The sequence below is a fragment of the Scatophagus argus genome, chromosome 13 (genome assembly GCF_020382885.2).
Source record: "Scatophagus argus isolate fScaArg1 chromosome 13, fScaArg1.pri, whole genome shotgun sequence".
Taxonomy (NCBI): domain Eukaryota; kingdom Metazoa; phylum Chordata; class Actinopteri; family Scatophagidae; genus Scatophagus; species Scatophagus argus.
The window spans coordinates 10802289-10828834 of NC_058505.1; the positions used below are offsets into that span (position 1 = coordinate 10802289).

Consider the following 26546-nt stretch of genomic DNA (forward strand, 5'->3'; position numbering starts at 1 on the left):
GCATATAAAATGCATGACACGCTCTGAAGAGGAATTTTAAATCAAGCTCTAGACTATCAAAAGAGAGTCCAGTGTGGCTGTGGATGGTGAATGCGTGTGTGTGTGTGTGTGTAAAGAAAGAGCGAGAGATGGGCAGTGCGAAGAGGAGGGGGAGGATAGTGTAGCCCTCCTGCCTCTTCTGCTTTAGGGCTACAAGGTGTAGAGGAGGCTTTCGCAGCGCTGGGTATCACAGGGGAGATTGGGAGATCAAAGCAGATTGTCTGGAGTAAGTCTGGTCCAGTTTCAGCCCTCATTTGGAAGTCCATCAGATCCACTCATGGTACCTTTGCTGCATTAAAAAACTTCCTGCTGAAATCTAGCAATTTCCTTAAGAGAGAGAGGGAGAAAGAGGAAAACACTGCCTAGAAATCATCCATCTCATATTGGAATGTAAATATTCAGTGAGAAATTGGTTGTTACTTATTACACCAGGATGGGACTGGTGAACAACTGAAGAAACTGATTTCAGTTGGAGTCTACTGCTGCCTGAACTGTGTGCTACAGTGTCACCTTGTGGCTGCACCACAAACACTCTGGAGGGGTTTTAAAAAACGCCCGGAAACCAAGTTAGTGCATGTAAATTTCTATGTCACTGACAGGAAATAACAGCTGGTTTAATTAGGCCGATCACCTTCAAATACAGAGGATGAACCATTGGCTGCTGTAGCGTTCAGCTGTAATAAAAACCAGTCTTTTCCTGGCACATTCTGGCACATGGTTGCCTACCCCTGCACTAAAATATCCTCAGGGCAGCACGCCATGAAGAGAAACAAGCTCCAGGGCCTCAACAGCTTACAGCCTTGGTGATGACTGTTCAGCTGTTTGTGGTTCGTGATAGTCCTCTGAGAAATATCTGATGAAAAAAGTGCGAGACAAGCATCGTAAATCTCACAGAGTATGGCAATCACCATGAAAGAAGACATGTTAAGCATGCTTTGAAACTGCCAAGTACAAATCAGCAAACCCATACCGACTGATTGGTCAAAGTAGACAGGTAGAAAGTGAGGGAGAACTCTTTAATGTCTAATACAAATTGAGAGTAAACTGGAGGCAGCACTGTTTTCGAATGGTTTGCTGAGCTGCTTTTTTTCAGGGTTTTGGCAGAACGCAAATAAAATGCAAAACTGGGCAACTATTGCAACACTTTTACTTCCTGTAGTCCATCATGAAAATAGCTGCATGTGTTAAAGGGTCATTTCGCCAACAACAAGCCGAAGATCAATGTCTAAATTCTGAATATTTTTGTGGTTTAAAAAGCTTTAAAAAGCTGCTTTAATTTAAGAAATGGACAAGGCTGCAACCATTACCTTTGGTTTTGGTTAATCTGCCAATTACTTTGACAATAATTATTTGGTCATTAAAATGGCTGCTTTTTTGTATATTTAAAGCAGCAAACACGTAAGTGCTTAAATACCCTGTAATGTGGCAGAGAGAGGATAAAAATGAATTAGCGAGTAGAGATTTCAAAATGCTCAAAAGTAAATAATAAATGTTCAAAACATCAAGCGTCGGCCATTCTAAGTTGCAGTGCAAACGTCACGTCGTCTGAGCCTACTAAAAGAACGGATCACTAAGTTATGTATGAAATCACATGCCATGAATCCTGCACACCCACCGCGTTTTCTCTGCATCAAACAACTCCCTGAAAGCATGTACGAGACCCCCTGATAGGATGGGAACCACTTAGCTAGTGGACCAGTAAAAAAAATCAGGTATAAAGGCAGTATACATCATTAAATAAAAACTCAAGAACACAGCTTTGAAGTACATTCAGTGTCCATTTATTTTTCTGTAGCCAGAAAAATAGAAAAAGTAAAACAAAGAACATTCATACCGCTGAAGTGTAGTTTCTCATGCTTGCACATTTACAGTACATGTCGATCTGATACAAAGTCTCTTTGAACGGGACATATTGCCACAAATATATTTACAAAAATAACATTAAAACTGCAGTCTTTAAACATGTTGACACATTCATAAAAATAAAGCTTTATGTGACATGTTTCCCAAAAACGATCCTATTTACAGTCAAAGATGGAGATGAGTCCTGTCGAGCTACAGCTGAGACAACCGAGTTGGATTTGCATGTTTATGAGTATCAGATTATCTGAGGTGTTGAAACAACTGAAAACAAATGCAAAAAAAAAAAACAAAACAAAAAAAAAGGAAGAAGAGTTTTTAAACATCTAAAAATCCTTTGCTTACTGATGTAAGATGATTGCGAAATACTGCATCATACTTCTTGGCTAATACAATCCTCATTCATGTACAGTTGTAACTGCCTCTGACCGCTGCATGTTTATGCTAAAATGGTCTTATTCTATTTAGGATTTTCTGTTTAGAATTAAATCTTTTACCAGAAACACTTCTGACAACATTTAAAAATCACAGAAAATGAAAGCAAATAAAACGAAAATCTTTGTCGAATTAGAAGAAGAAGGTAGAATTTTCCAACCACCGTACTTCAATATTACACATTCATGTCAATAAAACTCCAAATAACTCCACTCACTTAAAGGGCAAAAATACTCTCAGTTTTAACAGGTAAGGGCAGGGCAAACAAAAGGCACAAATAAAGATTTGGCATCAATCCCTCCATGTTGGCTCTGACAAACAGACATAAAGTGGCCACACTGTGGGTGAAGTGTAGTTCTGCTACCAGTGAATTGCATCTGTGAATGTTCACCTTCCTACACCAAATGCTGAGAAGAAAAGGACTTTTCCTCGAGGTGATGACATTTAGTATCCATGTCAAAATGCAACTAAAAAAATCAACTCATGGCAGCAGCATGACCATAACTACACAACCAAAAACACCAAAGCCCTAATTCATCCGATGTTCCCACCTCCCGCCCGGCTGGTGGCCACAATGCCTCTCTGTGTGTATGAGCGTGTGTGTGTGTTTGTATGTGTGTGGAAATACAAAACACCGTGTATGTGTTTAACTGATCAGTGTTCAAACGAAAAGAAAAAAAAAATTCTAATAAATTCAGAGAATCAATCCTCAGTGCAGGGACTCCACTTCATTCAGCTGTCTAGCTCTTTGGTTTCTAAGCCTCTATAGTGCATCAGCTTCAGGCGTCTCAGGGACGTTCAGACCGACGCTGCTCAGCCTCGCGCTCCCTAACTCAACCTTCAAACTTATTCCCTCACGTCGCGGTTCTACGTCAGCTGATCCTTTCCTCCTCTCACTCAGGCAGGTTCTCCTCCTTACAGGCGTCTGCAGAGAAAAAAAGAAGAAGAAAGAAGAGCAAAGGTGAGAACATGACAGGAGAGCCACGCACAAATAAACACACCATCGCATAGACGGGAATAATGCTATTCAACCCAAATCTTGTTTAAATGTTTTCATCCACTTTCATGCACAAAATCTGTATGATGCAGACATCTGTTATTTAGTTTTCAATTGTATCAGTACAGAAGAACTTCACATTCAAAGTACAAATAACTACTGGCAAAATGCAGATACTTCTATTAACAGCCAAACAAAATGCAGCAGAATTAATAACTCATAAAGCCTCTGAATGAGAAATATTAGTTTACACTGAAACCTAACATTTGTGATTCAAACCACTGTGGATCGCTTTGTTGGAAGTTTTGCTTTTCCTCAGTGGAGGCGGCTGCCATTAATGTTTACATCCCGTCCTGTAACATGGATGAGTCTATTGTCCATGAGTAAGTAACATATGGATTGATATGGTTTAGTTCAGCAGAAAGGAGGTGTGTGTGCTCCTCAGACCACACACACACACACACCACAACATAGATGGATGAACAGCACCCTAAGTAAAAGGGGAACTATGCAGTCAAGTGCAAATTTACATCTTCATTGGTCATCCTGGTGCCCCTGAAATTTAGCAGGTCTAATTAAAAGAAAAATGCTGCAGGGCTCGTTCCACCAGCCTCCTGTGTCCCCGGTGTTACGATGCCTATCTGCAGCATTTCCTCCTGTAACGCTTTGCCATGACGGGCTGTGACAGAAGAGGAACAGGAAGTGAGACAGCACCTGGATGCAGGCAGATTAACCGTGACCAGATTATCGTGGTTAATAAAAATGCATAGTAATGAGGACACAGCTGTTTTATACACAAGAACGCAGACCTACCAAAATGAATTTAACCTGCACTGGACCCATCCATAAGAGTCAGCAGTCACTCTGTTTGTAAGCGTTAGTAGAGATTATAAGGAAGTTTAGAATTTATTGGTTATAAAGATCAGTACTTTCAATTGTTGCTATTTCTTATTGAGAGTGCTGGCATTTATTAGAAGAAAAACATTTATCTGCACCTTTATTCCTGTTTACAATCACCAGCATTTATGAGGACTGACGAAGACTCACTTTTAATGTTTTATTGGGTGCACCTAAATTACTTTAGTCCGGAGCCTGGCGTGTGTTAAAGAATTTCCCTTCGGGGATAAATAAAGGAATTCTGATACCGATAAATACACCACACGATCACCACCTAACATGCTTGGTGTGAACATGCCTCTAACTTGGATGTAAATAAAAATGTTACCCCCTTTTGTGCTTCATGTCAAGGCAACAAAGGTGTTAGCCATCTTGACTACCCTCAAACTGCAAAGCAACTATGATCACTTCACACACACATACAATCTACAAAACTGCAGCTACCCGACAGTATATCACTATATAGACAAAAATACTGGGACACTTGACCATTACACCGACAGGGACTTTAAAGACACTGTATTCTAAATACACAGACAGCTTTGCAGCTATAACAGCTTCCACTCTTCTAGGAGGGCTTTCAATACTTTGCTCATTTATGCAGTAGAGCATTTGTGAGGTCAGACACTGATGTTGGACCAAAAGGCCTGGCTCATAATCTCTCTTCCAATTCATCCCAAAGGTGTCTAATGGGGTTGATGTCAGGGCTTTGTGTGGGCCAGTCAAGTTCTTCCACACCACACTCATCCAGCCATGTCTTTACGGAGCTTTGCTTTGTGCACTGGGGCACAGTCATGCTGGAATAGAAATGGGCCTTCGACAAACTGTTGCCACATAGTTGGAAGCATAGCATTGTCCAAAATGTCTTGCTATGCTGAAACATTAAGATTTCACTGGAAGTAAAGAGCCCAACCCAACCCCTGAAAAATCGCTTCATAAAGAGGTCTGTCTGGATACTTTTGTCTATATAGTGTATATTTCAATGCACTGGTGAGGAGAGACATGGCAGTTGTTTTCTGAAGATGGCACAGAAGTCCACACGACACCTCTGCACACAGCGGCATCCAGCAGGACAGACAGGATGTCAGGCACCACGCCACCTTACAGCCAGCTACAGCTGACAACAAGCCGCGAGTAAAACAGGTACTTTTCCTACCCGGGACAGGGTTAGAAGTCAGGGTGGGGAGAGAGCTCAGGGTCCAGGACAGAAGGGGAGTGGAGGCTAGCGATTCTGAGCATCTATACCTGCGGGGCTGAGCACCAGAGCCTGGAGGATGTCTGACAGGGAGACAATTCCTTCGATGCTAGAGCGCTCATCAACCACCACCAACCGATGCACCTGGCGGAAAACACACAAAAACACATTAACAGAAGAACCTCATCAAAATGTACATGAAAGTTTTTGTGTTTTCAAAATCTCACTTCAGCTTTGACTATTCTGTCCACAATGGTCTCCATTGTTTCCATCTTGTGGCACTTCATGACTCCTTCAAAGTACTGAGAGCGATGTTTCAGAGCCTGTGTCACTGTAATGTCCAAGTTGTTGTACGTCTTCTCAGCAGCCAGGTTCTGTACGCAAACATGGAAATGTATACTCATATGTAAAGATAATAAATTGCAGAGCAGCTTGTCCTATAATACTTGTTTTTTTGTCTCTCCAAAAAACAGATATTTGTACTCACAATCACATCAAACTTGGAGTAAATATCCACGACTTTGCCTGTAAGAGAACACAAACATCTCCAATAAGTAACTAAGTTCATATGCTCTTATCATTATTATTCTCCTTAGTCAGCAGTGAAGTTTGTGATCTTACCAGACTCATCCACCACAGGCAGGGCAGACACTCGTCTCTCCACAAAGATGTTGAGTGCTTTGATGATGGGTGTGTCCGGGTGGATAAAAGCAATGTCACGGTACGTACCAATGCCCAGCTCCCCGAGAGTCTGCTTCATGAAAGCTGGCTTTGGCATTTCACACATCTGAAGAACACAAATACACACACACACACACACACACACCAAGGCAGGGATGTGTTCAGTGTGATCAGTCTCCACCCAATTCATTTATGTCACATTTTATTAATGTCCACATTGATCCACAAGGGGGCAGCAGACAAGTGAAAGTGGGACAAGTTCTCAGCTTAATCATACTCCTCCATCATACAGATTAAACTGCTAAACAAGCTAAACACTCTCTCACAGACTGATGATGAATGCGTTGGACTCACAAAAAGCTGGAGGAACTTGAGGATCCTCTTGTGTGTGAGAATATAAAGTGCATTTCCCGTGACAGGGTCGATGACAGGCAGGCGGTGAATTTTGTTTTTGATGAGGGTGTACACTGCATCAAACAGGCTGCAACACGACAGGCAAGATGATCAATAACAAGAACCGTGATAAAATATGCTTACACACCCAAAACGTGTACACAAAGGATTCATTATTTGTAGTCAGAAACGTACCTTGCATCAGGCGATATGTTGACCAGAGGTTTGAATGTAGCTGGAAGGTAAACCTCTGAAGAAATAAATAAAATATTTTATATTGTGCCTATTAAACACTACTAAAATCTTACATTATGCATTCTACAGAAACATGACAGTAACAGCGTGATGCTAACCTCGCCACGTCTCCAGCTTATGTTCTTCTAACTCGTATATTTGCACCTGAAATACAACAAGAAGAGACGCAGGTTTAAAAACAAAAACAGAAATCCTCCTCCTGAAAGAAGCAGAATCTAACGCAGACGCTGCCTGTTGAGTGGACTTACCATCGGTGACTTATAGTATCTGTGCAGTATTATGATGAAATCCGTGATTGTCAGCATTCCTGCAAGGAAATTAAGCATTAAAACACATGGGAATCTATGCACAACACAAACAGCAGGGTGCGCCCCACCCCCCCACCGCTCATCTTCACATTCATTATTTATCACAGTAATAGACTCACACAGCAAAAAACAAAACAAAACAACAACAACAACAAAAACAGCACTGCTTGGCTTTTGACACTGCCCTGCTAACAGGATGATGCGAAATATTATCGTCATGTTCATCTCTCGGAGCAGTGGTCAGTACAGGTTAATGGTTTATGACAGCTCTAATGAATTCTGCTCAATACAGCATCATGCTCCACCAGCCATGACCAGCACAGAGCTTCTCTGCGTTCATTTAGCAGTGGTGCACCTCCGTAAGAAGAAATGATGAACTGAAAATATGAAGAAGGCAGGCTGCAGTCTCATTAAGGTACTGAAGTGAAATCTATAGAGCAAGTAAGAAGAATAAAGGCATCTAAACATATTTTCTTTTGCAATTATTACATCTTACTGCAAAGCTCTGTCTTTTCTTTGAAGACAGAGTTTGACTGGAAGCTTGGCCATTATATATGTATGCAGAAACTAATATGTGTAGAAACTTTTTCCCCTCTTATTTATTTGAAACACCTGCAAGTATTTATGGTTTAGCAACTTTTTCGGTAAAACAGCAACAAATATCAGAAACAAAGCTAAAAAAAAACAAACTGTAGATAAAGAAAACAGTCTATATGAAAACTACCAATGACAGCTACAGGCTATTTCCTACACATTATTACCACAAGTATTTTACTATGTAATAAGAGAAGACATAAAAAAGGCCATGAGGACATAATGTTTTGGGGGTTCTTACCCACAAAGCTTTGCTTCTCTGTGTCCCATAGCGGAGCAGCTCGCACACCGTTGGCTACCAAGGCAAAGAACGCCTTCTTAACCTGTCAAGCATCAGATGAAATGAAAAACTCAAAATAAGATCATACGAAATGATTCCACACAACACCTAACAACAATATGTGATTATCTTTATAATCTATCAATGAAAAATTCAGTCAGGAAGAATTTTCAAATCAAAATCAAGTTTATTGTCATTATTTTTACTTGTTTATTTGTTCTCTACACTATTAGGTATTAGGCCATGGTCCAGGGCAGTGATGGGAGAATTAACCTAACATACATGTTTGCGATGGCACACGCCAACACGGAGAGAGCTTGGAAACTCCTCACTGAAAGGCTCTGCCCCGACTGGGAATCAAATCCAGAACCTCCTTGCTGTGAGGTCTTGGTGCTAAAAATCAATTTAGTTGTTCAATCATGCAAAGATGGAAAAAATTCACTGGTCCAAGCTTCTTAAACGGAAGACGTGCCACTTACATGTGTTCGTAGTTTTAAATGGAATATCTTTACACTTTGGACTGCTGGTTGGAAAAAAACAAGATGTTTCAAGATTTCACCTCGGACTCTCTGCACTTGTGACAGGAGCATTTTGACCATCTTCTTGTTATTTCAAAAAACTAAGCAAGTAGGTGAAACACATTCTACAACATGATGTTTAATTGTAAATAATCTCTGGTTGGAGTCCTTGTAATCCGCTCATGATTTTTCACCTTCTCCTGTGTAGAAAAGCCACTTGCGTTAAGCACAACCCTCTGTGTTGGTTTCAGTATCTCAGTTTCTTTTAGATAAGAATTCTTAACTCTGAGCTTCAGGGGATTTTGTGGTTGAAGATCTACACATCAAAGAGCTCAGACCTCCTCAGGATTACTGTTTAACAGCTTTATGACATTTTCAACAACCTCACAGAAACTACTCTCATACTTATTTTATTGAACATTAACTTATTTTAGAGACAAACAACCTCAATAACATAGAAAGGTTTGTCTGTAGGCAGAAAGAAGCTTTTATTTTGTCACAGTACTAACTTGGAGCGCCGTGTCGAACACAACCAGCTTGGAGCTTGTGGGGACGATGTCATAGCACTTGTGGGATTTCATAAAGCGCATGTAAATATCACTCTCGGGTTCAGCAGCTGGAAGAAGAAGAAGAAAAAGAAACAAAAACAGGAAAATAGTTTTAGAGGAAGGAGAAATCTCACAGGGAATATATAATGAGAGGCTGGAAACAAAACACACTCTCAGAGCCTAAACAACCATTAGCACCACTTACAGCCACTTTACTGTTCCATCTTACAGATGATAATTAAGCTACAACAAGCACAGATACAGTGGAAAAACACCAAGAGTACAAGTACTGTAGAAAGTTGATGATTACGGATTACACAGTTTTCTTTGTGTTGTGGTGAAACAGAGAGGACTGATCTGTTAATTTACTGACAAAATGAAGGTGACATTTAATTATTTCCATAGAGCTCAATGTTGGTCGGACAAGTAAAGACACATGTCTGCTGTCTGGGCACAGTATTTGTCCTAACTTTATCCTGATACTTTCTCATGATGACTTATGATGACTTCTTGTCTTTTGCAAAGACAATAAGACATCATAACTTGCAGAAACAGGCCAGCTGAGCATCTCTTTTAAATGCAGGCAGTCTGTCATCATTTTATTTCAACAAAATAAAATACTCTTTAAATAATAAATGACTGAGACGTTTTATTTTGAGGGCAGACAGTAAAGTTAGCCGCCTGTAAAGGGAATACCTAAAATTTCTGACACAGTTCAGAGAGAAAGAATCGCTGGATCTCCGTGGAGAGGAGCGAAAACACGTTTAACTCCGCCATCTGAAGCACAACTGTCCTTTGGGCTCGAAACAACTGGATATCCTGATGTTATGCAGCCACCTTTAAATTACATTAGCATATCGAAAGCTGTTGAAGGTAATAAACTCTTACCGTCATCATCGAGTTCAAGTTTCTCCAGCATGCCTTCGAATAAACCGTAGACCTGTGTGAGGGGAAAAACGCAGAAGTTTGCCGTGAAGATGCGCCAGCGAACCCGCACAACAAACACACGGCAGCGCAGGACAAAACTTTGTCGTGAACTGTGAGTGAAGCGACTTTCCCCCAGCGACCCCAGCAGACTGTGAGCACACGGAGTGAGGTGCGCAAAACACCAAAACAACCACACGTACACACACTCACACACACAAAAACGTCGTGCGCCACCGGCGTTTTACCAGTTACATCCAGGTCCGCTAAATATACACAGGTAACGTGACGAAAACCGGGAGCCTAGGAGCTGCAACTTCACTGGCACATTATTATTAGACTTCACACACCCCTTTTAAAATCGGAGTGGAACAGTCCTGATCCATTTGCTGCAGTGGTGGGGGGGCGACGACGACGAATAGCCGACACGCTGCCCAGACAGCCAGCACAGAGGCGTGTGAGAGCTAATCCCACTACAATAAATCGCCTGAATTCATTGTTATAAGGTGGAAAACCACACACTCACCACGCAGAAAGTCTCTCTCACACGAAGCGTGGAGAAAAAGCAGGAAGCTCCACGCGCTGTGGACACACCCCTCCATGCGGAGCAACCTGGTTGCTTCACCATATTAGGAAATCCCTTACGTTGCTAAGCAGCAAGAAGCTGGGGATGCCTTGTCACATCCTCAGAGTTTATTTTCTTCAGACAAAACGAGTGCTACAAAAACAACTCTTATAAACCCTGGCAGTGGCAGCGGCAGGAAGAAAATGAAATGCAAATTGTGCTATTTGCATCTCTCACCCAACACTGGCGCGTTCACAGCATGAAATGTGCTGTGTCATGCTGAGAAATCTGCATACTCAAAGCGTGCTTGTTGATACATGATTTCCCTTGATCCCCAATTTGCAAGTATATCCACAACAAGCCAGTGCTGCAGTATGACAAAGGCTGCATACCTGCTCTGCGATACTAAACAGTCCCCAGTGTCGCCCTGCAATGGTGACACAGCGCTTCTCTTGCCAAAAACTACTCCTGCACTTTCATAAATCTTTGCCCTGCGACATCACAGCAGGCACGCAGCCTGCTTGGGGTATTACAGCAAACTCCAGGGAAGCAGACATACACAATCCCATTAAATTAATTGCGTCTGAAATTGGATTTGGCAAAAAAATAAATAAATAAATAAATAAAAGAAAGTTAACTACAGCATCAGAGGATTATTTTGTGAGCCTCCCTTATCTCGAAGGGAGATGAGGGTTGGCACAAAAGGGCTGCCAGGCCAGTCATCACTCTTCAACACAGTCAAGAGTCCTCAGGTGTTAATATCAACAGTATACAACAGCGGTGATGAAATATTGATTTATCCTCTCAGGCTAGAATCCACAATCACTCACAGCAGACAGGTCGAGGCAGACTGACTGATAATTATTCATAAATGGGCACAAGAACTACTTCCTCACTCACTGTGGGAAATCTGGTATCACACCCTGACTCAGATTGTGGTCAATGCTAAAACGAATCCAAGATGAAAGCCCTGGTGATAAAACCTCGAGTTACTTCTCTGCTTCTGCTGTTTTCACAGCAACTGTGCCGCAGCTTAAACCATCACCCGAAGCTGTTTGAGTTATTGCCTCAGTGCAGAGACAACATTTAAACCCTCTGTTCTGCTGCTCTTGCTCTGAGCAAATCGTGCAAACACGGCGCTGTTGAAGCTGCTCGAGTATGAGAGCTTGAATTAAAGAGATTTGCATCATCCATGCTCTCTGTTCACCATTGTCCATGTAAACCCTTATGACGCTGAGCAAAGCAGCACATGACTCACGGACAGAAGGCCACTGTTACACAGCTACAAAGGAAAAAGTTACTTGTTTCAAGTGGTTTCAACATCTTGTGACCCGTGCAGTATTCATAAGCATTTTCAGAAAATATGAATTAGCATTACTGATACTGAATTAGTGCAATGACACAGCATTTTACAAGCAGCCACATTCAGTCATACGTCTGAGCAAAGGCAATAGATATTTCACCTGTTTTAGGAATTTGCATGCATATGTTTTTCCTGAGCTCCCAGGACAGTTCAGTGATTACCTGTGAACTCACACCATTCACTCCTAAAGCTATAAACAGGAGAGGTGACCTAGTTTTGTATCTGTGATTGTGATGTGAAATCTCTCTGCTCCACAAACACTAAACGGTGAACTGACTTTGTGGATCCATTAGGGACAGCCTGCACACCAAATTTATGTTTATATCTACCCAACTGAGTCATAGCCACATTTGTTTATTGTTCACAAGCCGTGACTGAACTCTTTCAAAGAAAACAAATAATGTTCTTTTTTTAAACTTTAGATGGCTTCTTAAAATGTCTAAAATGTTTGCAGCGTGACTCACTTGATGTGAGGTAGAGTAAGATGGCACAGGGCTTGAGGAAGGGATCGGGGGTTTAGCAGAGGGAAGGCTGAGGCGCTGTCCCGTGTCCGGAGGCGTGGAGAGCGAGCGGGATCTGGAGCTTGCCTCCAGGCGTTCAGGGGAGGGCCTGCTTGGCTGGGCCTCCTGAGTGAATACGGGTTGGCTGGACGACTGGGTTGGGGTAGTGGGTGGTGTGGAGAGTCCTGAGGCTGCAGAGAGATAAAACAAACAAAAAAAAGGTCCACAACAGATACGACAAACTGTATCTCATTTCTTTCCATGCCAATCCATACTGCGTTCTGAGGGAGGCAGTGCGGATTGACGTCGTTGATAGACTTACTGTAGTTGGCAAGGCTGAGGTGCTATAACCGTGACCGCTGCAGATACCATCAATGCTATCACATGCTGTAAGGGAGAAGGAATGCATATCTGATCCATCAGGGACTGACAGAGTCGAGATACACAGAGATAAAGCCTCAGTCCAGTCGCTGACAGACAGTGATGTGCTACCACTATCACAAAGACAGCTACAAAGCTATGTTCTATTAACTTAAATAATAATCAGCATGGGGTGGCACGGTGGTGCAGTGGTTAGCACTGTCGCCTCATAGCAAGAGGGTTCCAGTTTCGAATCCCGGTCTGAGCCCTTCTATGTGGAGTTTGCATGTTCTTCCTGTGCCTGCGTGGGTTTTCTCCCACGATCCCGAAAACATGCACATTAGGTTAATTGGCTACTCTAAATTACCCCTAGGTGTGAGTGTGAGAGTGTGTGGTTGTTTGTCTTTGTGTGTTGGCCCTGCGACTGACTGGCAACCAGTCCAGGGTGAACCCCGCCTCTCGCCCGTAGTCAGCTGGGATAGGCTCTAGCTCCCGCCCGCGACCCTGACGGATAAGCGGTATAGAAAATGGATGGATGGATAATGAGAATGCGTTAGCTTTAACAGACACCTTCAACAAACTTAATACACAAAGCAACTTAAAGACGTAAAGAGTTGTTCTCTGTTCCCGCTGTGGGAACAGAGAACAGACCAGCTTCTGTTAGGTCCTCATTAAGATTTTATTGTGACAACTGGCTGCATGTCTTTACACTCAAGTGTGGATAATAAAGAAGTTGTTTTAACTATGCGATTACATCAACATCTTTAAAAATGTGTTAACTAATTGATTATATTCAACTGTCAATTCAAGGCTATAATTATTCTCATGGCACATTCCTTTCTAACACTGCAGTGAACTGACAGCTGATCACATCTACGTCAGTTAAACGCACGCATGGTTTCTGCCACTAGGGGTCTGTCAGTGAAGTAGAGTGGGTTCATGGGAGCTCTGGCCTTCCATGTTTAAGTCGTCACCACTGATGAAAATCTGTTTGATGTGAATCTGAACTTTTATTCACTCACTCTGAGTTTAGCAGGCGACCAAATAAAACGTGCACAATAACTTCGAATAAAAACACAGATATATAGTATATTATAGCTTTAACGAAAAATCCCTTCAAGCTCAACCCATAAATGCTGATACTGCTTTTGTTTTATTTTAGTTTACTTATTTCACACCTATTTTATCTTACTTTTGCTCCTATTAAATTAAGTACTGGATCTAGCATTACTCAAACACTTTATATCTACAACTCGATTGTTTTGCTCTTACTGATATTTCTGAACAATCTCTGGCGTCTTGTCTAACAATGCAGGTTTTCTTTTTCCTGCTCCTGGCACCCCTCCACAATAAATGGGCCGATGACAACATAAGCAGCCGTATTATTCACAACTCCAGTGTAAGAGTCAGCTGCCTGTGACACAGCTCGTCCTGCAGCAGTGTCCAGTGAAAGGTCACATGACAGCCCCTCACATGCTCTTTCACATCAGACATCGCGATCTTACGCAGGGTGACATGCGACACTCACGCTTTCCCGGCTCCACCCTGCTGACATATTTCTGAGGCCAGACAAAGAGCGACATGGGTGACGTGGGCCCAATGGTTCACATCACAAGGACTCCACCATGAGACTTTCAGGTGTCTTTTATCATGCCCACATATCCAACACTGGTGTGACAGTAAAGCCAAGAGAATGTAAATGTCACACAAGAGCACAACCTCTGCATGAAAATACTGAGTTGGGCTGGAGAAGCAGCTTGTGATCAGAGGATCACCGGTTTGATTCCCCCCAACAGACGGGCAAGAAAAATTTTAGTGTGGTGGAGTGATTAACGCGAAAAACGCTCCTCCCTCCATTAGCGGGCTGATGTGCAGTTGAGCAAGGCACTTAACCCCCAATTTGCTCACCGGGCGCTTGACGCTGCCCACTGCTCCTGTGTGTGTTTCGCTGCATGTAATTTGTCATGTGTGTTCAACTAAGGATGGGTTAAATACAGAAGACAAATTCAGTGTGTGTATGTAAAAATATAAATGCTGTCAATAAAGCAATCCTCTTCTCTAGGGTTAACCACCGCATTTGACTCAGTCAAACAGTTAAACAATTGATAAGTAAACATATGACTGAGAAATAAAGTAAATAGGATCATCATTCAAAGGTTAACAAGTCCATACAGTCCATATTGAGGATTAAGGATTCATTTCAACTAATTTGCTGTGACAAACTTTTCGGTGATATAAATATCTTCAAAAAGACAACAAGAAAATCCAGTGGGGAGACATCGTTCACGAACAAAGCTCTGTGTGTTGAGTGAACGTTTTTCTTCAGTCTGTCCAAGCACACTCCACACTATCTCTTGACATTTAGTTGGCATGCACCAGCCCTCTTTGGTGTACCCTGCTTCCGCTGTGTAGCTTTCTTATTTTAGCCCCGCTGTTGTGGCACATTCCACAGGAGCAGATAACAGCGCGGCTGGGAGCTCTCTCCACAGCCTGGCTAATAGGGGGCAGCGAGACACCACCCGGGAAACAGGAAATGGATGCAAGCAGTCCAGTCCATTGAACTTCACACACACACACACACACAAAGTAGAGCTAAAAGCAGCATTGAATATATATAAATATATATATATATTTTTAAACCTATAGTTGCTTTACTGGTCGTTATCCATACAGGAAACGAGTACAGAAGTCATTCATATCTTCAAATTCTTTGATATACCCCCCCCTCCCAAGACTATTTATGATTTTACTGTGCTGTGCTACCGAAATTTACTGCAGGCTGTGTTAACATAACACCCATAAAAACAGATCCTCTCAGTCGTTGTGGCCCCTGGGAAGTCGACAGGGTGTTTTCAGTCATGTGGGGCTACAGGGACTCTGGGAGCAGCTTGAGCCTCCCTGACTGATGTCAGAGCAGGAGTGAGCCCGCCAGAGGCCCAGCGGATGTTCTGTTACAGCCTTTTCTGGCCATCATTATAACACAATGGGCCTCATGGTCCAATATCTGTCCTTAGATCTTAGTTGATCCCCGGGTATGCTTTCTAGCACTGATGGGATGTTTTCCAGCTGTGGGAGGTCACTGTCCAGTGGAATATCAAACTGGACCCTTGACAGAAAAACTTGTCCCATGAGGGCTCCCTCTGCCCAGCATGAGACCGTTGATTTTTGGTGTCCGTTTTCAGATCAAACCATTTCTTACTTCTGCACACCCAGCATTAATTGCAATGACAATCTCTTTCCATACTTTGCAACTTTCTGTATCAGTGACCTCACTGCTCACACTTGAAAATAAGATTTTTTTTTTTATTCTAAGGCAATTTAAGATAACATTTCCTGTCACTGCACTCAACTTTGGGGTTTATTGGGCCTTTTCCATTCTAATAATTGCAAAGGTACTGGCACGCGGATACAATGTTTTTGACTTTTCCACATTTAACATCAAAATCCAGTTCAACAACATACTCTGGTGGGTAAGGACAGACATGGCTGTCAGCTTACGTTTCATGAGTCCCATGTTAATTCATTTCCTCTTATTGCTTGGTGCAAGGGCAAATATAAAAGAAAAACAAGAAAACATTCGTGAATTAGACCCAATGATTCACAGCTATCAATAGTTATGTTTGCTCTGGTCAGAACTGATGTGTGGATTGTGAAGCAACAGGTGATATGACAATCAGCGAGCCCAGCTAGCAACAAGGGTTTCAAAGTTATTTGCTAGGTACACAATGATGCAGGCTCTCTGTAACAATGGGCGACTGCTCACACAGACGTCCTCCACTTGGGAAATAATGAACAGTCATGCAGGTGTCAGCTTGTTTTAGAAGCATACAGTGAACAATGTAAGTGATAGAGTTGCACTTCCATAGTGTAGAGAGGCTCTGGATCAAAGTATGTGTGTTTTAGGGTGAGGTGTCAACACATCGTATACTGCCTTTACCATGGCAGCTGAGCTCTATATCTTACATGGCCACATATGGATGTACATCATTATGACATGACTCTGCTCCTCTCATCTGCTCCACCAAGGTCTGACTGGCTCTAAATCAGGAGCTGTGAAGTCGGTGATAAAGTGCCACTTGAACGGCACACGGTGCGCTGCAGTGCTTCACCCCAAAGGCATTATGAGCTAACACTTTACGATAACTGCATTAAGTCTGCATGGTGGTCTGCAGGTCCTGCTTGGCATTCATCTTTTCTGCCACAGCTCATGGCCTGCTCCCTATTAAGAAAACCTGGGGGAACATTATATACGGAGATACTGTCCCCACATGTGGAAAAGTCAAAAACATTCAACTTGGCATGTTCTCACTGTCTGTACTAAAGCTGATATGCTTCCTGTTGATTTAAATAAAGTTTTCAAAATGGCGCAGCTATTGTCAAGTGACTCCCTTAGGATATGGGACAGAAATGACTTTGAACTGACACTGTTTCAGATTCAGTCACTATAAATTACTTAAACATAATGGTGGGATAACTACAAAACAAACAACACATCCCCTCTGTTGTAGAGAACACCTCTTTAACAGTTAGATTACTAGAGACATATCAGTCAAGCATCCAGCAGTATGTGCAGTAATTTAAGCAAAGTGGTAGCTAACCTCTTGTACGAGGTCAGCCTCTCACAGATAGCTTTACCACTTTGGTCTGTGTCCTGTCACTTTGTACAGATGCACTGCATACATTTGTGAAACCAAACACCAGCCATGTAACCAGCACCTAAACTGTATGGAGCACCTAAGGTCACAACGAACAGCATTCAGCACCTATAGATAGGTTAAGAACAGAGTTATACCAAATGAAAAATGAGATGCTCTCTTTTAATAACTTTTTGTTAGAAGAACAATTCAAGAGTATTTATGCAGGATTACTGGAGTTCAAAATGGATTATTCAGAAACTTTCAGCATATAAAATGGTGTACTCAAGAGGGACTGCGTTCACAAGATGGCAAGTATAGATTACAGGGGTTACTGGACGACACTGCAGGAAAATGTTAGGGTAAAGGAGTAAAGGAGCAGGTGAAGAGCACAGCACATTACCAGCCAGACATGACACCTCGGACTGATGCCTCCCTCCTAGCCCATCTTGCTCCTTCCGTTTCTTGCTCCTCCTCAGGCTGCCAAACCTCTTCATGGAATACAGCAGGTTGTGGGCTCACAACTAAATTTGACCATGACCATCTGCATCACTACAGCAGAGATGTCTCAAAATTGTCCCAAGTGAGAGTTACTCCATTTGTGAGATGAAAAAAGTCGTACAGAAAAGTTGAAAAGTAAATCCTACTGACGTAAGTCCACAGATCTGGAAAACTGTCACTCTTTCAAAGTGTTAAGCCTGTCTTTAAGAGATGGTCCTTTATATTGAAGGAGAAAACTGATCACCAAGGTTATATATTGCTGGTCTGCTTGCTTCTTCTGAAAGAGAAACACTAATTTTTGCTACTCCATGAAGTTGAATTCTACTTTTCTTGAAGCCAGCAGTGCTACTTACAAATGGAAAATGAAAACTGTAGCAAGGCTAAGTCTGTAGATCCAGGGGGAAAAAAAATCCTCCAGGTCCACAAAGCACAGAGTCAGCAGCGTACACTTTTCTATGTCAGCTCATACACAGTATGAAAGTGGTAAATTTCACACAGCTTCAGCCGAGAAATGTCCCTCTCGCAAGTGATGCAAATAACAACTAGGACCAGAGCGCCTTTTCCCCCCCTCTGCGCTGGTGTCAGTGCTGTAAATTGTCAGGTGCAGCTGTGGGTGGTGTCTCTCTTTAACGTAGCACGCATGTCAGCAGCCTGTAAAAGGAGGCCAGTCTATGAAGGATACACCCACGATTGGCTGAGGCTGCATTTCTCCCCGCCCCCCGCTTTCACTGCCCCCTCTCCCTGTTCCCAAGGAGTAAGTACAGGCACATCTGTCTCACTCGTCTCCACACAATGTAACGTACGCTCACAATCACACGGCAGTTCCTGAGATAAAAACTTTCATTTCTAAATCCTCTGAATTTGCACTTTAAATGGGATCACATATACACACATGGAGGTTTGAGCTGGGAATCCTACAGCTCCATCATTTGTACAGTTAGTTGTCTGTCACCTTTTTGGGGGCTGACCTTTAAGACTGCTAAGGCCAGCCCCCCCACCCCCGCCCCGTCAGATGACAGCAGGGGGACATCCCATGTTCTGTCAGCTGATCAGAAAGTCTCCATTCAATACCACCAGCTTCCCCTACCCCGAGCAGATGACCCACTCAGTATTTGTTGCTCACATTAGCTACAGCATGTCCAGTACAGATCTCAATTAACATGTTATGCAAGTGTTCCACCCTGCTCAGTGGGTCAATGGCCAATGTGAGAGAGGTTTTGAGACATCAGTGACTTCAAATATCCCGTGACGTTGGCTGTGATAAAGTTTTCATTATCCCAGTGAAATGAGTTTTCTTCAGTTTGTATTGATGGTTGCTAAGTTTCAGATCTATGAGGATTTTAAACGCTCTTCATATACACATATGAGGGTCTGTGGTGTATTTTGTTAAGCTCCACCGTAGCTTAGCTTCCCCACTCAAAACAAAATCATTTCGCCCTTGTAAGGCCTGTGTTTTGTGAATTTGGAAAGCCAAAACTGTCCGTTCCTTTATTTACTGACAACATACAGCACACTATAGCAACAGAGAGAGTGAGGAAAAAAAACTCTGCATGGTTGTATGAGGAGCTCCTGAGACTCTGGTCACTTCCAGATAAGGGTATGAAAGCGCTACAGTTGCCTTCAGCAGTGAGAGAATGACAATGTCCAGGCGATGGGAAGACACATATTTAGACCAGATGGGACTGCAGAGACATTCTGACCATATTTGTTTCGAATATGGATATATATGCACAACACCTAATAAATATTGTGCAAAATATATATACAAAAAGATATTCAGAAACACACAAAATTCTGAGTATCTCTAGTACCTCTACTGCATAAAGTACTGACAGTAATGTAGGAGTTAGAAAACTGTCAGCTTATACAACACTAGCTGGAGAACTAAGTCAAGACAAGACTATGTCTTCAGCACACCCTTGTGGTGAAAGTATGGTGCCTACAAAAACATCCCAATAATAAAAATAGACATGGTGTTCCCACTCATTCTCTGTAGGATATTCATTTCTAAGCATACTTTGCTGACATTATCCTGAGCCCCTCATCATTTAAAGCCACATCATTAGTGCAAAAGGGAACCAAGAGGATATAATGTCTCAAACCACATCAGACAGCAGAAATGCCAAGCAGCTGGCATGGTAAGACTGTAGCAGTTGATGTGTTTTTGGTGTGCTTTAGTTTGGTTACGATCAGTAACAATCTCCAAAGGAAACGGACCATGCTGACTCTTGAGGTCTGGCTCGAACAGAACTATTCCACCAGCCACTGCCAAAATGACCCTCCGTGAGGAAACAGAAGAATGGGTGCATATATGAGCCAAAAGCACATGACTCATCGTTGTGCCGTTTGATGCTGCTTCCAGCGGGGCTGTTTCCGTGTAAAACAGGCTGGTTTTTGTTATGCAACAAATTAACCACCAAAATACGTGGAGACTTGAGATCTGAAAATCTTCCCAGGTCTGTTCTTTATGAAACAAGGCCTTGTTCTGACTAGTGTGCCTCATTTCACTATGTGCACACCAGCATTACCATTATGTCATAATGGCAAATGAGTTTTAATTTTGACATAGAGACTGCACAATGTTGAGATGCCAAACCTGTAACTTAATCAGATAAAATGACTTTGAAATGCACTGCTCAGTGGCAGGCATTTGGAGCTAAAAAAAAAAACCCCAAACAACCAAGTCATTCATTTCCTTTTCTAAAAGAAAGTTGATGACATCAGTAAGAGGATGACGATAACGAGAGAACATGTATCTTCAGTCCAATGATGGCGCCTCTGTCTGACGTGGTTCGCATTGTCTTGAAGGACAGTACAGAACAAAACAGTCTGTTCTTTTCTTCCACAACAACATCTAGGGTTCTACTGCCATGTGTATAACTGAGAAAATGCTGTTAGACATGCTTTCTATCGCTTTTGTCACAAGCAAAAATCTGAACTCATGAACTCAATCAGACAGACGCAGGTTGCTGTATGTGGCTTCTCCTCGTACATAGAACAGGAAACCCACATAATCCTTAAGATAACATAGTTTCATTGTGTCTTACTTCCTTTAAGACTGCCTTGCACCGACATCTGCTCTTGCACAAAACAACAGCAGTATCGATCTGCATTATCTCCAGGTGACATACCATATTTCACAATGTTCCTGGGTTGTACTTGAACTGCTACAACATTCTTGTAGTGACTTGACCTGCTGTTGTTTCAACAGTCACTCTTTCAGTGTCACGTGCCATGTTAGCTTGTCCACTCACCTCTCCTGGTCCTGCTGAAGATTTTGATGCTTGCAGGTGAGGAGTTGGATGAGGAGCGGAAGATACCAGTGAAGCTCAGGCGACGGGGGGACTTGGGTGAGGAGTTCTGATGGGAGGGATAAGGGAAGATGGTTTTGGGTGAGCCAGAACTGGTCTTTACTTGCACTGGAGCAGACTGAGGACATGGGGGCAGAAATGCTGGGCTCTTCGCAGGCACTCCTTTAATGGGGCTGGCTGAACGAACGCGGCGCTCTCCCTGAAAGATGATAAGGAGGCAGTTTTTTACACTTGTGTAAATGTGTGCTTCATGTTCAGCGTATACCCCACAGTGAGAGGTTGCAGAGCTGTGCTGTGAAAAACTGCACATAACAAGATCTAAACCAACAGGCCATGCTGACTGACAAATGTAGAGAGGAGATTTATTGTGAAATGACAGCTGGTGAGTGGACTGTTTGTGGGAGCTTGCTATTTTGGTTGTTTCTTCTTTTCCACCTATGAAGTGCCGTTTTATTTAGTTAGCCAAACACTTGATGGTATCTCATAAAAAGGAATATGAGAATGTTATCTGAAAAGTGCAATAAAACAAATGTTCCCTCGTGATTCAGCTGCTAAACAAGCAAAGGCAAAAGAAGTTAGCGAAACACCAGCAACATAAGACAACACTCTGTTCAAGCAGCAACATCTCATTTCGTCTGCACACACAACAAACAATATTCACAATGTTTAGCATTTGGAACAATTTCATAAAATACTGCACAAATCTAAGCAATACCGTCATGCCATGCAGGGCATCATGTTTAACCCCCTATACAAGTCAGAGAAAGCACCATCAGTTTCAATCAGACAGCCAGTTCTTTTCTTACGTAAACAACAGCGGCAAAATTCTTCATTTTGACTTTCTGTGTTTATGAGTCTGTCTTTGCGAGGTCAATATCATGTAAACAGACTGAGAAATCCCTCTCTTTCACTGTGCAGATACCAAAACAAAACATGAGAGACGGCAGCCAATCTAGCTGGAGACAGCGAGAGCCTCCTCCCACCACTGACTGCTGCCTGCTCTGGATGTGCCAACAGCAAATCCTTTAACCATTTGTGGGCTCCGATGCAACGAAGCATTAAGGAACTCAGTGATCTCCAGCTCGGAGGCTGTATTTACAGCAAACAATAATATGTAACAAGAGTGTTTTGGTATCATTGTTGGTTGACAAAAGCCTGCATAATAACAAGTCTCAGCGCAGCAGATAAGCTGCATGATGACATGAAGCCCAAGAAGAACCACTGCTGCTCTATGGGAAAGAAAACGCACCAGGAATAAAACTAGAGGCACAGAATTTCTAAAAATTCCAATCGATAAAGGAAGGTTTGTTTTGTCTGCTCTCTTTAACAAGGCTCCAGCGTGGTATTTGCTTAAGGTTTTCCCTCCTCCATGCCTCCACATTTCTGTTTAAACCAATCCTGTGACAAATCTGAGGGAGTGAAAGCACACGCCCATCCTTTCTGTTTGCCAACAACTCTCACACTGTCATTGTGCAAGAGCTTGTTAAGGCAAGTGAACAGCCATCAGGGTTCTGACTGGATATAAATCAGCTCTTTCAACACACAAGAGAATGCAGGTCTTTTTTTTTTTATCAGTGCAGAAGAAACATTCCTAACACAAAAAATGAAGTATGTATTCTGGTGGATGTGAAGTTAACGACCAATGATCACCCCTATTCAAATCAATTAGAGCAGACATTAGGAAGAGGCAGCTTTCTTTTAGAAAAATCAATTTCCTGTATGTGATCCTGCTATGCCTGGACACAGTGGGCGTAATGTTACTGTAAGCAAGTGAGGGTTGGCAGAATGGGAGAGACAGCCTTTTGGAATATTTTGCTCTCTCAAAATCCACGTCTAAATAGGTTCAAAGCCAAACAAACAAGAGCCAAAGAGACAAGATAAATTATGAGCTGGATAAGACAGGCTTAAGAAAACAAACAGTTGGTGAGAAAATGAAAAATCAAGACACAAAAATCATTAAATGAAAATAATTACTGTACCGTCTGAGCGCCACTTTTGGATGAGCCACTCGTATCCACAGGCAGGGACGTAAACGCACCAAAGTCCTGCGCATAAAAGACATTCGAGTGTCAAGGAAGAAGTTCACCTTGCAGTAAACACAGCACATAAACAAAATGACAAGTCATAACAAGTAACAAAAGAATGTCAGCTTAGCCACTACGAGTTGCTTTAGCCATTTTTCAAACAAAATGGACACTGTTGTTCTTCATCACTGTGGGCAAAATTGTTTTGTTTTGTTTTGGGGTTTTGTTTTCGATCATTCAAAAAGAAGAAAAACACGTTTCACCACCAAGGAAACCTTGACAAGAAAATGGTCACAGAACACGCTCCTTCTCCAAATCAAGGGTTGGGTTTTACATTCCATTTTAGGGAGAGATGATGCTATGTACATTGCAGCAAAACATTACAATGGTCATCTAATTACAGACATACACATATCAGGTGAGCAGAGAAACCTGTTTGGATATCTTTTAAGTGTCAGTGCTTCCTCCTTGCTGAAATTGGGGAAGTTCATGAGGTGGTGGATCGCTTCGACATACAGTGGTAGAAAGTGTTGTATTTGCAAGCTCACTTCCTGTTGGGGAAGTGATTTTTCCAGTCTACATAGCTGCACATGAATACACCATGAAAATTCAAATGACATTCTTTATGTCTCAGCTGTATTTTTACGTCATTTCCCAGGATATACATATATATATATTAAAATAACACAAATGACTGACTATTTCACAAAAGCTCAAACAGGAAACACAAACTCTATCCAACCCACTGACAAATAAAATCTTGCAATAGGTGGATCGGATGGAAGCCACCCAAAGCATACATGCCTATGAGCTACAGTAATATGGCTGTTATCCAAGCTACATGACAAAACAGTTGTCACCAAAGGCTGCTCACTCTATCCTAAGCTTTTAAAATATACAGTAGTGTCATTCAGTCCACTAGGCTCTGCAGGGCTGGATAGCAAAACAAAACACAATACCAGACATTAATTGCGCAGATGATGATGATGAAGCAGGCTACTGAAGTGAAGTTAAATAAACAAAGGCCCTCAGTGTAGTGACCATAATGAATCATCACTTCCAGGTTTGGAGCAGGTTGGCTCTGCTGAAATGTTCCCCTTGCTTTACATGTCTTGTTTTTCCTTCATTTTACTTAAATGCATCTAATACTGTGACTGCTGGGTTGGACAAAAACAAGACATGTGAGGACCTCATGGTCGACTTTGGGAAGTGATCAATCGCCTGATACGACTATAAGAGAAAATTACCTGTAGAATAACAGACAGTGAAATGATATTTACAGCCCTGCATCAACGTTAGATGTTAAATAAGGGGAGTTGGCCACAATGACATCACATTAACTGCTGGATGTACTCACGTTTAAGGAAGCCCAATATAGATTTACAACACTGCAAACAGCATACTGTTTGTAGCTACCGTTATATCCGTTTAACATTGGCTTACAAAGACAAATTAGATGAATTCTGTGGCGGATATCATTCTGACGAACCGAGAAGTCGTGGTAAATACATAGCTGTCACACATGCACGCTCGTGTACGTCGTGTTTAGGCGGAGATGCAACCAACATGGCTATTAACGGCTAAAAGTTCAACTGCTGATTTCCTGGGTTCAGCAAGAAGCCCAGTTGTTGTTGTTATTTTTTTTTTCTTACGCCAGTCACAGTAAGAAGCCAAATTAGTTGATACTTCACCGACTCACTGGCATGTTAATCCGCAGACTTCTCCTCTTCTTTGGCATTTTCTTTGAGCTCCCTTTACTGGACTCCATCACCTTGCTTCCCATTTTTTTTCTTCAAATGAGCAAAAAAACAGGAAAAAAAGGAAGAAAGTGCGCTTGTTAACTGCTGTATCGCGACTGCAGACCATCAACAACAGCCTCCACCTTCACTCCAGCTGCCCAGTCAACTTACTACGACAACACTGAGGCGCTACCTCATCCACCAGGAAGTAGGCTTGGCCGTGGAAACAGGCAGGGCACGGACGTCCAAATTAGCTCTCAACGCAGACTGTTTACAGGTGTTATGTCGCAGTCTGCACCGCGGACAAATGTGTGTCTCCCTGTCGTGTTTTGGACTCGAGAGAAAGCGACATCACCTCGTCGTCTTTTGTTTTTTTTTTTCTTTTTATCACATAACCCAACAATCTACCTTCAGTTTCTTTAAAACGACAGGTGATGATATCCACAAAATAATGTGCTCTATAAGTAAGGAGTGGCTGTAAATTTACGGTGTTTGCCTCTTCTTGCGAAACGCAGGGCAAACAGCCATGAAAACACGTTTTTCAAAGGGAAGCTAATTTCGACACAACACCGGACAGTGTTACAGGTACACGCAGATGCTTCACCAACAGATGTCAGTATGACTCAGATTTCAATTGGTGTAATGGACAAGAAGGAAATACGATTTAGACTGGCGATAAACAAACTGGCACAATAATAATATTATAAATAATACTTATCTGATAATTAATGCTTTTTTTAACCTCAAGTTATAAAGGGAAATAAGTAAGATGGTCAACATGAACCAACAAAAACACAATAATTAAGTATTTATGAAAAAAACAAACAAACAAACAAACAAAACTTGCACTTTCTAAAATGGGGCATATATGAGACTGAAATCTCCATATTATTAGCTGGATTAACTTCATGCAATCTAAACATTCTGAGCAATATATATATATATATATATATATATCTTGGATAAAGTGTGTGGAAACATGATTGAAAACTAAGTTATTTAAGTTTTTTCTTTATTTGGCAAAATCAAAGGTCACATCAACATCTTTACAGTAGTTGAGTGTCCTGAGGCTGTCTAATTTAAACAATGGGCAAAAAATACTTGATTCAAACATTTTTAGGGAGCTAAGGGCAATCATTTTTGTAACAAAGACGAGTTCATTTAAATCATAGAATTCATGTCATATGCACCGTGGATATCATCAATGAAATAAAAATAATTATGTTGTGTTGAAGGGCGACAATATCAGAAGACCCACAACAAAAACTTGAGGAACTCCACATTAGAAGTGGAGCAGGTGGAAGTACTTGAGTTATTCTTTTTGAAACCCACTCCAGGAGCTGCAGTGGCTGAAATAAGCACAGACATTTTCCATCTTACCGTAACAGTGTCAGATGTATCTGGAGGCAGCAGCAGTGTTTTTGGTCACACAAACCTGCAATGAAACTCCCCATGGATAGATGATTTCTTGGTTGCTTGATAAATATCCAGACCCAACTAAAGAGCAGATTAAATTGAGTTACATTATACTAAAATTTGTCTTTGTACCTTGGACCTTGGTGTCGGACCATTCACGAAGTCTCTGAAGATGAATCTGAAGGGTTACAAGATGAAGATCGAAGAGA

The 26546-nt window shown here is 42.0% G+C and overlaps 1 protein-coding gene across 7 annotated transcripts; it reads right to left on the reverse strand.

Moving 5' to 3' along the window:
• Positions 1 to 1797: 1797 nt before the first annotated feature.
• Positions 1798 to 25228, reverse strand: LOC124068928 (5'-AMP-activated protein kinase subunit gamma-2-like). Of its 7 annotated transcripts, none has more exons than XM_046407512.1 (17): positions 25093 to 25228; positions 24882 to 24972; positions 23138 to 23203; positions 21102 to 21357; positions 12317 to 12543; positions 9889 to 9940; positions 8962 to 9068; positions 7896 to 7977; positions 7001 to 7059; positions 6851 to 6896; positions 6693 to 6747; positions 6459 to 6585; positions 6045 to 6210; positions 5911 to 5948; positions 5651 to 5797; positions 5474 to 5567; positions 1798 to 3259 (listed from the first exon to the last, which is right to left on the reverse strand). In XM_046407512.1, exons 2-17 carry the CDS (start codon positions 24963 to 24965, stop codon positions 3228 to 3230), a joined length of 1638 nt encoding a protein of 545 aa, XP_046263468.1. In that variant the 5' UTR covers positions 24966 to 24972; positions 25093 to 25228; the 3' UTR covers positions 1798 to 3227. The 7 variants fall into 7 exon arrangements, with proteins under 7 accessions (XP_046263468.1, XP_046263467.1, XP_046263469.1 ...); XM_046407511.1 differs by having other exon boundaries at positions 25115 to 25134; XM_046407513.1 differs by lacking the exons at positions 21102 to 21357; positions 23138 to 23203; positions 24882 to 24972; positions 25093 to 25228 and adding an exon at positions 17750 to 18533.
• Between the last annotated feature and the right edge of the window lie 1318 nt (positions 25229 to 26546).

What these genes read in the sequence shown, in the direction of transcription:
- LOC124068928 (XM_046407511.1), bottom strand. An exon ending in GTCTGCGGATTAACATGCCA is followed by an intron (nt 23,204 to 24,881) that starts GTGAGTCGGTGA and finishes TTTTATGCGCAG; the next exon opens with GACTTTGGTGCGTTTACGTC. An exon ending in TCAAGTTCCTCCAGCTTTTT is followed by an intron (nt 6,211 to 6,458) that starts GTGAGTCCAACG and finishes TGTGTTCTTCAG; the next exon opens with ATGTGTGAAATGCCAAAGCC.